The sequence below is a fragment of the Hypanus sabinus genome, chromosome 1, assembly GCF_030144855.1.
Source record: "Hypanus sabinus isolate sHypSab1 chromosome 1, sHypSab1.hap1, whole genome shotgun sequence".
Classification (NCBI taxonomy): Eukaryota; Metazoa; Chordata; class Chondrichthyes; order Myliobatiformes; family Dasyatidae; genus Hypanus; species Hypanus sabinus.
In genome coordinates this window covers 14,382,265-14,397,513 of record NC_082706.1, presented here as the reverse complement: position 1 = coordinate 14,397,513, position 15,249 = coordinate 14,382,265, and the positions used below count along the sequence as shown (strand labels likewise).

General features: G+C 44.5%; 1 protein-coding gene across 8 annotated transcripts in view; it reads right to left on the bottom strand.

The window, feature by feature from the left end:
* The window catches only part of LOC132391523 (ankyrin-1-like), a 449,124-nt gene that overhangs the window by 116,325 nt on the left and 317,550 nt on the right, over positions 1-15,249 (bottom strand). For all 8 annotated transcript variants that reach the window (XM_059964825.1, XM_059964840.1, XM_059964849.1 and 5 more), the window contains exons 16-21: positions 13,876-13,974; positions 12,226-12,423; positions 10,542-10,640; positions 7,647-7,745; positions 5,247-5,345; positions 3,646-3,738 (exon numbers count right to left, since the gene is read on the bottom strand). In XM_059964825.1, coding sequence (XP_059820808.1) covers positions 3,646-3,738; positions 5,247-5,345; positions 7,647-7,745; positions 10,542-10,640; positions 12,226-12,423; positions 13,876-13,974 — 687 coding nt within the window. The remainder of the gene's footprint in view (positions 1-3,645; positions 3,739-5,246; positions 5,346-7,646; positions 7,746-10,541; positions 10,641-12,225; positions 12,424-13,875; positions 13,975-15,249) is intronic.

The window sequence follows — 15,249 nt, the reverse complement described above, 5'->3', positions numbered from 1 at the left end:
TGATCAATTAACCAATTGTTTGGAATCTAGCCTGGTGTCTGAGGGCTGGGTGTGTCTGGGTGCACCATCCCCCACCCTTAGCAGACCTTCTCTGCCACCTGTCCCTCAGCACTCCACCCTCACCATTCCCAACATCCATTGCTCCTTCCAGATTTACAAACTCAGTCTCCACTCCACATTGGCGAATACAGTACTGTGCTAGTTATATGTGCCTAAGATTTTTGTGCAGTTCTGTTGTTTCATGGAATTAACATACAACTAGAGCAAGACATCTCACTTGCCAGAGGAAGCGGTAGAGGCAGGTGTAATTAGGATGCTTAAAAGGCATTTGAACAGGAGTTGAAGGGATATGAGCCAAACAAAGGCAAATAGGACTAGTTCAGGAAGGAATCACGAAAAAGAGAAAATCTGCAGATGCCAGAAATCAAAGAAACACACACAAAATGCTGGGGAAACTCAGCAGGCCAGGCAGCATCTATGGAAAAGAGTATTAAAAAAAGGGTCCGGATGAAATGTCTCAGCCCAAAAGTCAACTGTACTCTTTTCCATAGATGCTGCCTGGCCTGCTGAGTTCCTGCAGCATTTTGTGTGTGTTGCTTAAATCAGGAACCTTGGTTGGCATGAATAAGATAGGCTGAAGGGCCTGTTTGTATGCTGTACAGCTCTTGCACTTAAATCCTTTCACTATAAAGGCCATGATACCATTTTGCATTCCAATTCCTTGTGCGATTTTAGTTTCAGACACTTGCACATATATCCTCAGGTCCCTTTGAAAACCACCACCTTCAATCTTGCATTATTGAAAAAAAATCATGTCTTTTTAAGCAAACTACATGTGGGACAATGAGAGATCATAATATTTGATTGGCTATTTCCCTTGCTGTTCTATATCTACCAGAAAACTCTCTGGATCCTCTTCATAACTGCCAAGTGGCTTTGTATCATCAGCAAGTGTGGATACCTTACCCCTTGGTTTCTCATCCATATCATAGTAAGCTGGAAATAGCCAGAGCTCCAAGACAGATCCCTACAGAATCCACTTATCACAGTCAGAATGGTAACCAGAATAAAAATTTCCAGAGTAAATACAGCACTGCAGGGCTCAGTTTGTCTGCCTACTCTGCCTCTCCAAGGCACACTTCTTATTTTAGTGTTTAAACATTTCTCCCGAGACGTTCAGCTTTCTTTTATTTATTTATTGAGATACAATGCAGAAAAGGACCTTCTGGCCCTGATTTAATCCTAGCCTAATCATGGGTCAATTTACAACGACCAATTAACCTACTAACTGGTACATCTTTGGACTGTGGGAGGAAACCAGAGTACTCGGAAGAAACCCACACAGGAGGAAAACGTAAAAAAACTCCTTACAGGCAGTGGCAGGAATTGAACCCATGTGGCCTGGACTGCAAAGCGTTGTGCTAACCACTACATCACTGCGCATTGATTCCAAAAAAATTAATGGTAAATCCGTGAGAGGAAATATCTGAGGACGGTCAACAATTAGGACGGGGATCTTGACCTAGCCAACAAGAAATGCAGCAACTCTCTTCCTGTAGACTTAATTTCTGCTGGGAACCTGAATCAGTTAAAACACTGTATGGAGTCTGTACCATCAATATACCTGCTGTATATGTGGGGCTGCCTATCAGTAACATTGAAGGATCAGATAATTTGACAAATATTGATGGGACATTCCTGCTCATCCTGCTCATCTCACAAAGCCTCATGGCACCTGAGAAAAGAAAGCAAGGACATGATCTCTGGATGTCCTGAAGATCTTCACAGCAAATGATGAACTTTTGCAGGGAGGTCACTGTTGCAATCTTGCTATCTCAGAACATGGAACAGCACAGGATAGGAACAGGCCCTTCAGCCAGCGATATCTGTACTGACCATGATGACAAATTAAACTAAGCCCATCTGCCTGTGCACAGTCTATATCCCCCCCTTCTCAGCAGGTTTGCATGCCTCTTATCATTTCTGCTTCCACCACCACCCTTGGCAAGGCATTCCAGTAACCCACCACTCGCTGGGTAAAAAGAACTTCCTCACTCCAGATAAAAATGTCCTTCCAAATTAGAAATAACAGTACAATCTTGGAGAATGTTTTGAAGATTGTTTATGACTTTGAAGGTTCTCACTTCTGTGCTTTTCTTCTTGTTTGATCCTGTTTTCTAACTATTCATTAAAACTGAAATTATTAGTGTGTACTTGTGCTGAAAAGCTTACGAGGTATCAATAGTCTGGAACCAGAAATTTTGAGGTTCAAACCCCCTTTCCAAAGCCTACCAACTTGAGCACAAAATTCGAGAATAAAAGTTGATAGAGATGAGGTCCCATTTACTTTGTCTGGGGGATCCCATGGTGATATTAGGTTAGGCAAGTTAATCCCAGTGATGAGTTTAAATTTTGCCCCACGGTCAGCATTGGCAATTAATCAGGCCATTGAGATGTTGCTGTTTGTGAGACCTTGTCATGCCTAAACTGGCTGCCTGGTTTCATACAGTCAGTTCTTCCCTGGGTGTTAGGTGGTCTGGGATCACCTATAGAGGGTCGTAGGCTCAGCTAGATTCCATCATGGGCACTAGCCTCCCTACCATTGAGGACATCTTCAAAAGGCAATTCCTTAAGAAGGCAGCATCCACCAGGAAGGACTCCCACCACCCAAGACATATACAGATTATAAAGCAGAAGAGAACTCTCTCTCTCTCTCTCTCTCTCTTATCCCTCTTCTCTCTCTCCTCGTCCCTCCCCTCACTCTCACTACAAATTTTATAGCATTGGTCAGTGATAAGCATAGTGATTAGTGCAATGCTTTACAGTACCAGCGACCTGGGTTCAATTCCCATTGGTGCCTGTGAGGAGTTCACACGATCTCCCTATGAGTTTCCTCTGGGTGTTTCAGTTTCCTCTCACAGTCCAAAGACACAGCGGCTGGCAGGTTAATTGGTCTTTGCAAATTGTCATCGGGTCAGGATTAAATTGGGGGAATTGCTGGGTGGACGGCTCAAAGGTGCTGACTCCGTGCTCTATTTTGATAAGTAAATAAATAGTAAACCCGATTCTGAGTCTGACCCCCCAGATTCTGATAGGTACAAATGTGCTTTTCTTTCTGTGGGGTGAATTGCCTGTGTTCCCGGATGCGGCTGAGATACGAGGCGAAGAGGAATTCTGTCTCACGTATCTGTGTTCTTCCCCTGCATCCTACAGGTTCTTCACTTGGTGTCACTGGGCTACGTGATTGCAGTGGGCTTGACAAAGGAGCCCGGAGCAGCCACATATAATTTCCAGCTAAATGCAGCCAATTGTCTGCCGAGGCCACTTGTGGCATCTTGTCTGGGATCCCGTCAACTGGTAGGAATCAAGATAGTGCACTTCATGCAGAGTTAAATGTGGCCATATTGCAGGATTATGAATAATTGCCTTGTTCTTAATTAAGCATCTAGGCAGACACAGTTAAAGTGAACCCCCATGAGCTGGAAGCATGGAGCTGTTTCCTTGACATCATCTACATTCTCCAGGGCATGCCTCCTCGTGCTTTGTGGCACACTTGACTCTACTTGTGAGTACGTGTATGTGCGAGAACCAGTGTGGGTTGCAATTGAGGTCACCGCCAGGTTAGTCACATCTGTCCACACTCACTGCGCTCATGTTCTCATCAGTGACAATCTTTAACACGTCCGTTACGGAGATGTACCCAAGCCGCTTTGCGATCGCTAACGCCGTGCTTCCATTCTGAAAGTGGATCATAACATTGCTTGGTGTCAGAATCAATCACAGTGAGAATGCATAGACAGTATAAGCTCCCTGCAGTTAGGGTAAAGACCTCGATCACTCTGGAGATTTTCTGGCAACCTTCTCCTCGCCTTGTTGAACCACTGACTCTTACTGGACTTTTGTTCCCAATGTTCTCTGGAGAAGTTTGTACCTCATGTAATTGGTTACCATTCAAGGTGAACATCCAACTATTGATTCCTACTAGACAACCATTCCCAATGTTCTCTAGAGAGGGTTGTACCTCATGTGAGTGGGTTATCACTCAGGGTGAATGTCCAACCACTGATTCATGCTACACAACTGTTGCCAATGTTACCTGGAGAGGTTTGTACTTCATATAAATGGTTACTATTCAATGGGAAAATTGAACCATTCCTGATGAATTGCACCTTATGTAAGTGGTTTTACTGTTTAGCATGAATGTCGAACTATTGACTAATTCTAGACAACTGTCCCCAATATTCTCTGGAGAGGTTTTACCTTGTGTATTTAGTTACCATTCAAGGAAACATCAAACCATTAACCCATGCAAGGCAAACATTCTTATGGTAGCTGAAGAGGTTTGTACCTCAGGTAAATGGTTACCATTCAAAGTGAGGTTGAACCATTGATTCATGCTAGATGGTAGTTCCCAATGTCCTTTGGACAAGCTTGCACCTCATGTAAGTGGCTACCATTCAAGGTGGATACTGAACTATTGACTCGTGCTAGACAGCTTTTCCCAGTGTTCTCAGGAGAACATTGGTTACCGCGCAAGTTGAACTTTGAACATGGAGGTCTCAGTGATTTACCAGAGGAAGTAGGTCTCACTGATTAGGCTGGCTTCACACACATTGCAGAGCAACACTGTGAAGGAATCCTGGGCTCCACTTGCTTCCACATGTACTGGGGTCAATTGTCCATTACCCCCATCGCCCGCTAACTCAGTGCACAAGAAAAATAGACCAGAATAGGTCAACCATCAATAAGATCAAGGCGTGTACTGCATTTCACTTTCCTACTCAACCCTGGAACAATCTAACCAGTTCAGTCTGAATTATACTCAGTGCCAGAAACCCATAGCTCTGGAGCTTGAATTCTGAAGAAGTTTCTCTTCATCCTATTCCAAATCATCAACCCCTTGTCCTCTGCTCCAACTCCAGAAGAACTGGGGACCTGCACCTTCTGCCATTTTTGTAAGTGCTGAGGTGTGTAGATAGCATGAAGCATGGAACTGGGTCTTTGTTGGTGCCAAGTTACACCTGAGATCCTGAATATCTTTTATAGTGCCTGTGGGACTAGTTACTGTTGTTGTCAGGGGGCTGAATTTATCGCAACAGCAATCATCTTGTGGGGTAATTCAGCCATTCTGTACATGCACACACATTGATAAGCCTCACTCACTCAGGAGCATCAAGCTAGGTCTACAATGTTGTCTCTTATACTTCACATAACTAGTAGAGTATAACTCCCATCTCGGAACGCACCATGTTAGTTTCATTTGGAGATGCTCCGTGCTTTAAGAGGAGTGTAACGACATCTGTGTGGCCTTGCTGTGCAGCTTGATGCAAGGGCGTGTGTCCGATCTATGGCGAGAGTCAGGGAGGGAGAGAGGGGAGAAGGAATGAGAAAGGGCAGAGGAAGGAGAAACAGAGAGAAAGGAGTGGAGAGGAGTGAGGGCGAGAGGAGAGAGAGAAAGCCGAAAGAATGAGAGGAAGGAAAGAGAGTGAGAGGTGGAAAAAGAGTGAGAGGTGGAAAAAGAGAGATAGGAGGAGGAATGAGAAAGGCAGGAAAGAGAGAGAGAGAGGAAAGAGAGAGAGTGAGAAAATAGAAAGAGAGGGGTAAGAAGGGGAGGGAGAGAGGGAGAGAAAGGGGGGGGAGAGAGAAAAGGATTGAGGGAGAGAGATAGAAAGAATGTTATTAAGCACACCAAAAGATAATCTTAAAAAGAAATGCCATCTGACCTTACATTTGTTTCCCATCTTGCTCCTTTCCCTTGACTCACCGGGAAGATGGCTGATAGCTCCCAACTCTGTGATAGCAGACCTCATCCTTCCTCTCTCAGTCATAAACCAAAAGTGTCAACTCTGGTTTGACAAGGCATCGATCTGTCGAGTCCTGTATCTATAGTGACTTAGTGCCATTGCATCATTGAGACTTTCCTCATTCCTTGAACCCCACATACCCTGCTAAAAATTTTTAAGCAAGTGAGTGGGATGGTTAAACAAGATGCCAACAAGCCAATTATGGCAGGCTGTGAGCATATCCCCAGGAATCTGTGTTCTGTGAAGCTGAATGACACAGTACTCTATTTAAGCCTGTGATATTTCACTTGCCTTTATGAGATATTTGCAGGGCAGAGAGGTCAACTCAGTTCCAGTCCCATTCTTCATCATCCTCAAAGACCTACTCCACATTGGTTGAACTGCAACCTGAAAACTGTCTCTCCTAACTTTTCGAACATCAAGCCTTGACTTCTGTCCCAAAGCAGTCAATTATTTGTAAATCATAAATGGATACACTGGAAGGGATGTGAAAGGAGTTACGAAAATGGGATTCTTCTTTCTTATTCATTTCCTAGCACAGGATTTCCCACCACGAGATGAGTCTTGGTGTGGAAGCTTTGGAGCAGGGGCTCCCAACCTGTGGTCCACCAACCCACGGTTAATGACAGGGGTTCATGGTATAAAAACAGTTTGGGAATGCCTGTTTCAGATAGAGTGCAGAGGGTGCAGAGAATGGAGATGCTTCTGAAGGGTGCAGAGGTTACCTGGATTACAGGTCATGTCTTTTCTTACGAGGATGGGCTGACTGAGCTGGGGCTTTTCTCTTTGGAGTGAAAGAGCATGTGAGGTGATTTGATAGAGGTGTACAAAATGATACTGGCAAAGTTTGATTGGATAGCCAGAGAGACTTTATCCCCAGGTGGAATTGGCTAATACAAGGGAACGCATTTTTAAGGTGTTTTGAGGACAGTATGGGGTGGGATGTCAAAGTTAAGTTTTTTTTCACAGAAACTGGTGGGTGTGTGGAACATGTCACTGGGGTGATGGCAGAGCCAGGCACCCTCAACAATTGAGGAACAGCATCTTCCCCTCTGCCATCCGATTTCTGAATGAACATTGAACACTACCTCACTACTTTTTTAATTTCTATTTTTGCACTACTTATTTAATTTAACTATTTTATATATATACTTACTGCAATCTACAGTTTTCCTCTGATATTATATATTGCATTGTACTGCTGCTGCAAAGACAAATTTCACGACATATGCTGGTGATATTGACCATGATTCTGATTCTGAGATATGTGAGGGGTATTTAAGAACCTCTTAGATTGGCATTTGGATTATATAAAAAAAAGGAGGGCTGTGTAGAGGGAAGCATTAGATTGATCACAGAGTAGGTTAAAAGGTGGGCAGAAGATTTTGGCCCAAATGGCCTATATAGTGTGCTGTAATGTTCTATGTTCTATGTACCTATGGGATCTTACTGAACACATATCAGCTGACCACTGTCCCCCACTGGCACTAAAAAGTCCAATGTCCCAAACTTGTAAAAGGCATCAATGAAGACAGAACATTGAACAGTGTAGCACACTACAGACTGCCTGGCCCACAATGCTGTCCTAACTTATATTGTTGTGCATTTAATATTTCAGTAATATTTGAGTATCTATTGTTTGATTAAGCATTTTTGTTCATTTAAATAATTCTTTATGAGTTATATGTAAAAAAACGTGAATTGCATGCGTCATCGCGCTACCATGTGATATGTGCACGCCCCCTTAAAGTAAAGTTCTAGCCACATCTCCAGCCTCTTGGATAAAAACCAACACAACATTTCTCCCCAAATGTTAAGCAACTAAACAGAAAGTGGCTGTACCTTGGTTTTGCAATTAACGTTCGCCTGGTTCTGGAGCAGAAACTTCACCATGTTAATGTTTCCATGGTGACAGGCCATATGCAGTGGTGTGTACCCAGACTGTAAAAACAAAATGTCACTTCTTTTATACAGGGAAACCCCAATACAGGGAAAACACATCACAATCAAATATATATCTGCCTAAGACTTTTGAACAGCACTGCACATATACACACATATATAAAGTTGTAATTTAGTTTTTGTATATTGTAATCTTTTATGTATTGCAATGTACAGCTGCTACTGGCATATACAAGTGATATTAATCCTGATTCTGATTCTGCGATGCAGATAAGTTTGCGTGAACCATTCCTGACACAGATCCAGGTAACAAGCTGCAAGGATGAGTGAAACCGATCGAGGCATTAAATTCAGCAAGGTCCCAGAGAATGGAACTTCAGGGCCTCAGAAAAGCAGGCAACATAATCAAAGAACCCTCCCACGATGCACTTCTCTCTTCTGCCCTCCGTCAGCAGGCAGAACGTACAAAGGTTTGAAAAGCCAAACCACCAGGCTCAGGGACAGCTTTGATACCATTGTTAAAAGACCATTGAATGAACCTGCTGTATGATAACAATAAACTTTTGGCCTCACAATCTACTCCTACAATAACACTATATTCTGCCCTATATTATTCCTTTCCTGGGTAAGTCAAGTCAAGTCTATTGGCATTTCGACCATAGACCGCTGGTACAGTATACAGTAAAAACGAAACAACGTTCCTCCAGGACCCTGGTGCTACATGAAACAACACAAAACTACACTAGACTATGTAAGACCAGCACAATGCTACCCTAGACTACGTAGAACAACATAAAGACTGCACTAGACCACAGACTTGCAGAGGACTACATAAAGTGCACAAAACAGTGCAAGGCTGTACAATAATTAATAAATTACAATAGGCACAGTAGAGGACGAATTACAATATAATGATAAATGCTGTAGATGTCAGTCTAGACTCTGAGTATTGAGGAGTCTGATGGCTTGGGGGAAGAAACTGTTCACGTGCATATGTTTTGAAATGATCTGTATGGATGGCATGCAAAACAAAGATTTTTGCTCTAACTCAGTACATATAACAATAATAAACCAATTAACACAATGGATAAGCAGAAGCAATTCTGCAGATGCTGGAAATTCAAAGCAACACACACTAAATGCTGGTGGAACTCAGCAGGTCAGGCAGCATCTATGGAAATGAATAGGTAGTCTTCGTTTCGGGCCGAGACCCTTCTTCAAGGCTGAGAAGGAAGGGGGAAGGAGCCAGAATAAAAAATGTTGGGGGAGAGGAAGGAGGCCAGCCGGAAAGTGATTGGTGAAGCCAGGGAGGTGGGAAATGTAAAGGGCTGGAGAAGAAGAGATCCAATAGGAGTGGAGAGTGGAGGAAAGGGAAGGAGGAGGTAATAGGCAGGTGAGAAGAGGAAAGAGGCCAAAGTCAAGAATAGATGGTGGGGAGGGGGAAGGATTTTTTTTTACCAGAAGGAGAAACCAATATTCATGGCACTGGGTTGGAGGTTACCCAGATGGAATATAACACATTGCTCCTCCAATCTTCATCTTGGCACAAGAGGAGACCATGAACCGACACATCAGAATGGCAATGGGAATTGGAATTAAAACTCAATTAACTATGGAAATGTCTCCTCACCTTCCCTGAGATAGTTCCTCAGCAATTATAGAGTTCACTAGGAATCACCTATCATCCTTCTGAGCTCTAAAAAATATGTATTTAACTTCATTAGCCATGTGCATCTAAACCAGTTGAAGGCTAGGGACAGATATTTGTGCACATTCCATTCTAATGCGGATATTAAACCGCTGACACAAGAGACGGCTGATAGTGGAATTTCGAGCAAAGAGCAAATGACTAGAGAGAACTCAGCGGGTCAGACAGCATCTGTGGAGGCGGAAGAGGAGCTAACATTTCAGATCAAGACAGCGTCAGAGCATGATGCAGGGCCTCCACATGAAACGCTGATGATTCCTCAGTCTGACCTGGTAAGGACCTTCAGCATTGGTGCTGGTTTAGTACTGTCACAGGCACCAACATTGAGAGAAAATTCAGTCTTTCATACGGTTCATACAGATCAAACAATCACAGAGTGCATTGAGCTAGACTAAAGTAAAACAATCACCATTCATTAGATGCCATGTTGTATGACGTGGGCAATCATAGTCTTAACTGCGATTGTTCTTGGCAAATTTTTCTACAGAAGTGGTTTGCCATTGCCTTCTTCTGGGCAGTGTCTTTACAAGACGGGTCACCCCCAACCATTATCAGTACTCTTCAGAAATTTTCTGCCTGGCATCAGTGGTCACACAACTAGGACTTGTGATATGCACCAGCTGCTCAAATGACCATCCACCATCTGCTCCCATGGCTTCACATGACCCTGATCGGGTGGTGGCAGGGGCTAAGCAGGTGCTACACCTTGCCCAAGGATGAGCTGCAGGCTGGCGGAGAAAAGCAGTGCCTTACAATCCCTTTGATCGAGACACTTCTCCACCCTGCCACCCAAAACAATAACAATGCAGAATAAAGTTATTGTAAAAGTGCAGTGCAGGTAAATAATAAAGTACAAGATCATAATGAGGTAGTTTATGATGCCAAAAGTCCATCTTAGTGGACAAAAGGTCCATTAAAGAGTCAGATAACAGTGGGATAGAAGCTGTCCTTGAGCTTGGAGGTATTGGCTTTCAGGCTTTTGTATCTTCTGCCCAGTGGGAGAGAGAAGGGAGAATGTCATGTTAAACAGACTGTAGGTGGAGATCAGGGCATGTGGTCTCAAGGTTAACACTGCAGCCTGTTATAAAAGCTCTGGGTGGAATCACTACACAAGGCTTTGAAATTACCCTTGTCATTGGTTCAGGAGATGCCCCATGATTGGTGAGTACTTCAGCCACTGGAACACGGTCTTCCTGGGCCACAAGATGTAGCGGTGTCAGGCCATTCTATGAGACACAAGAGAGAGCATTAGCTAGCAAACATGCCTGCAGCACATTCTCCCAATGTACCCCCCAGCTGAGCGGGACACACTCTGTGCTTGAATGTGTAATGAGCTGTTGACCATCCGCATAGCAGCTCAGACCCAGACCTACCTGAACAAGACATCTCACTCACAGCACCTTCCACCACCTCGACATGTTGTAGAGACACAAGAATGGTTTTTGAGTGTTGTTCCTCTACAACAGGGCCATATTAGCAGCAAAGACCCAACTTTGCCTACATAAGACACTAGCATCATGTGCCATGTCATGTCATGTAGGCAATCATACTCCCATGACCACGATTGTTCTTGGCCAATATGTCTACAGAAGTGGTTTGCTATTGCCTTCTTTTGGGCAGTGTCCTTACAAGATAAAGTTAATCTCTAGAGAGTTTTAAAGAAGGTAGAAAAAACAATAGCGAGTTTTACTACCGATAGGCTTCTGATGGTGTCTTTTATTTTCCTAATGTCTTGTTTTTGTCCTTACTTCACTGTTTTGAAGCAAGGCAAACAAAACAAAACTGTATTAATCACGCTTTTTCTTAGATACAATCACTGCAATGAATAGCCTGTAACTTCCCTTGCTTTTGAGGAGTTGGTAGGGAAGTATAAGGAGGATGTGAGAGGTGCGTTTCTCTTTACACCGAACGTGCTAAGTGCAGGAAATGAGCGTAGTGGTAGAGGCAGATATATTAGGGACATTCAGATAGGCACACCGATGAATGTAAAATGGAGGGCTACGTGGGCGGGAAGGGTCCGATTGATCTTGAAGCAGGTTAAAAGCCTGGCACAAAGTTGTGGGCCAAAGGGCCTGGGGCGGCACGGAAGCATAATGGTTAGCACAACGCTTTACAGTACAGGCGATCTGGGTTCAATTCCCTCCGCTGCCTGTATGTTTCCCCTCGTGACCGTGTCATTTTCCCCTGCATGTTCCGGATTCCTCCCACAGTAAAAAGACAGACTGGTTAGTAGGTTAATTGGTCATTGTAAATTGTCCAGTGATTAGGCCAGGGTTAAATTGGGGGTCACTGGGTGGCATGGCTCAGAGGGCTGGAAAGGCCCATTTCACGCTGTATCTCAACAAATAAATAATAAGTAATGTTCTATAGTGTTCTCTGTTTTAATACTATAGTATTTCACGATTCCCACTATTAACAGTCAATAGCTTCAAATTATGACAGTCACCTCTAGTCTGAACACACTCAAGCCTCTGTGGTATGCACATGTCTCAGAAGGCCTCCAAAGTACTCGTGGATATTGCATGCTCCTTCTTCAGGGACATAACCCCAGAAGAAGACCAGGCAATCAGCATGGACAGAACCCCCAGCTGCCCAACACTTGGACCCATGGATGGCCATCTTAGCCAGGCCATGAAGCAATCCATGAAAAAAATTAGTGCCTTGTTGGATTAGCAGTGGTGGGAATTGAACCCACAATCCACTGGCAGTGCAGGCACGATTGAAGCACGGCTGACAGGATGAAAGGCCTGATGGACCCCTTACACATCCCCCCCCACCCCCCGGTTTGGTGTCTCAGTTGCTGGTCCCTACCTTACTGCTCAGGTTGGTATCTGCTTCACTGCCGAGGAGCAAGTTGACCATCTCCATGTGGCCGTCCTGTGCTGCCAGGTGCAAAGGTGTCATCCCCTGAAAGGACTCCGTGTTGGCCGAGGCTCCATGCTCCAACAGGACCCTCGCTATCTCCGTCTGGTTTTGCTTGGCGGCGATGTGTAGTGGGGCGTAGCCGTTCTGAAATTGGCACAGATTTACCATCACTCTAGTATGGTTCAGACGCTGCCCGTCAAGCTAGGACAACACACTCAGTGAAACACCAACTGATGAGGGTAGCCATTTTGCTCCCTCGGCAACGGATGGCCGCCTCAGTTACCGGCTCAAATCAGTATCACTGAAGACCATGTCTGGGGTATTCATCTTTATCCTCTGAATAGGTGCATCACCACTCACAGGTTTTCCAGCCTGGAATTTCAGAAGGTCTTGGGGAGGGGATGAGATCTTAGTCTACCATGCTGTGTGCTGCAGCTTAAAAGAATTCTTCAGTGGGTTAGGAAGATATTGTGGATCGAGACCCTTTATCTGGACAGGAAGATAGGGGGTGACAGCCAGTAAAAAAGAGCTGAAGGGAAGAGATAGAGCAATAGCCAAGGGAGTCATGGTGACAGGCAGATGAGGGAGAGAGGAGAGTCGGGATGGTGTCAAAAACTGGGAGATGAAAGGTGGAAGCGATAAAAGGCTAAAGATAATGAAATCTGACAGTAGAGGAAGGTGGAGCATTGAAGCTCAAAATAAATTTTATCATCAAAGTACACATACGTCACCGTATACAGCCCTGAGATTCATTGTCCTGTGGGCAACTGTAACAGGATCAATTAAAGACCACCTAAAGTGTAGAAGACAAAGGACAGATGCAAGTATAAATAAATAATAATAAATAATGAAAATACGAGATAATGAGATAAAGATTCCTTAAAAGTGAGATCATTGTTTGTGGGGACATTTCAATGATGGGGCAAGTGAGTGTAGTTTTTCCCTGTTATTTACAGGCCTGATGGTTGTGAGGTTTGAAGGGTAGTAACAATACAAGGGAAATGGGGAGGGAAGTGTTTTGTGTGTTACTCCAGTTTCAGCACCTGGACTCTCCTGTGAATCCACATTGTGTGTAACAATGGATCTTAGCCTTGTATTTCAATAGAGAAGGGTGTCTTCTGCTCATCTAGAGGAGAGGACTGCTGCATCCACTAACTGCACAGCATAGATCAGACCGTTCAGCCCATGATGCTGTGTCGACCTTTTAACCTACTCCAAGATCAACCTGACCCTGCCCTCCCACATAGCCTTCCAGTTTTCGTTCATCCTTTTGCCTATCTAAGAGTCTCTTAAATGGCCCTAAAGAATCTGCCTTTTCTACCAGAATTTCTTCCATTTCTCTTATTGCCCCCACCCCCATACTTTCATCAAATAACCTTAAAAATAAGCCCCTTCTTCCCTCTGAGTCGGTTCTGCTCAGGGAAATAGGTGTTGGCTGTCCACTCTATCATCTTATACACCAAGAGTACCAGTGTTCCAGGTGGATGAGGTATACAGAGGCTCTTCGTCCCTGCTGCTCACTGGCTGTTCAGACTCCTCACACTACAGCTCTGCTAGCTAAAGGCCCTGGCAGCTGGTAACCTTGCCTGTACTTACCCGTGCCGTGGCATGCGGAGATGCATTTTGGTCGAGGAGAAGCTTCACAATGTCCTGGTTGTCGTGGTGAACGGCCACATGGAGCGGGGTCAGTCCGTTCTGCAAGGGACATGGAGGAAAGGTGTGAGGGGAAAAGATGGTCTCGTTTCTCAAGGTACAAAGACCCACAACAGTCCTGATGTAGAAAGCAGTCTGTCCAGCTGCAACACACCTTGGTGTGGCAACTGCTCAGCCCAAGACACAAGAAACTGCAAGATATGTGTGAAGACAACCTGGTCCAGTATGCAAACCAGCCTTTCCCTCCATTACACAACCTGTTGCCATAGGAACACAACCAAAAAAAAAACAATGACCCCTCCCACCTCGGTCACTCACTCTCTAATTGGGCAGAAAGTAAATGGGCTTGAGAGCACAGGTCACTAGACTCAAGGACAACTTCTATCCCATTGGTATCTCTCAGACTCTTGAACAGACCTCTTATACACTAGAAGATGAACTTTTGATCTCCCAAAATACTTTGCCATGGCCTTTGTTCCTTATTTGTCTACTTGTGCTGGACTTCCTTCTGTTACGGCTACACCATTGAAATGCAAGAGAAGATTGGTAGCTTGGGTTGACTGCTTGTCTGTAGGGTTGTAGTCCGAGCCTTGAACGTAAGAAATAGGAGCAGGAATTGGCCATCTGGCCCGTCGAGCCTGCTCCGCCATTCAATAAGATCATGGCTGATCTGGCCATGGATTCATCTCCACCCACCTGCCTTTTCCCCATAACCCTTAATTCCCCTACTATGCAAAAATCTATCCAACCTTGTCTTAAGTATATTTACTGAGGTAGCCTTCACTGCTTCACTGGGCAGAGAATTCCACAGATTCATCACTCTCTGGGAAAAGCAGTTCCTCCTCATCTCCGTCCTAAATCTACTCCCCCGAATCTCGAGGCTATGTCCTATAATTCTATTCTCACCTATCAGGGGAAACAACTTTCCTGCCTCTATCTTATCTATCCCTTTCATAATTTTATATGTTTCTATAAGACACAAACGGTTCATCACCAGTTGAGGTGATATTGCCTGTGCACAACCTGTAGGCTTGGCAGACAACCCTACAAACAAACTGTTGGTACAAGTAATTCCACCTCCCCCATCTTCCTCTATTCCCCACTCTGACCTTTAATGTCTTCTCACCTGCCTATTACTTCCCCCCGGGTCCCCCCCTCCTTTCCTTTCTCCTATGGTCCACTCTCCTCAGATTCCTTCTTCTTCAGCCCTTGACCTTTCCCATTCACTTAGCTTCACCTATCACCTTCCAGCTAGTCTCTTTCTCTCCCCCCCCTCCACCTTTTTATTCTGGCATCTTCCCCCTTCCTTCTTAGTTC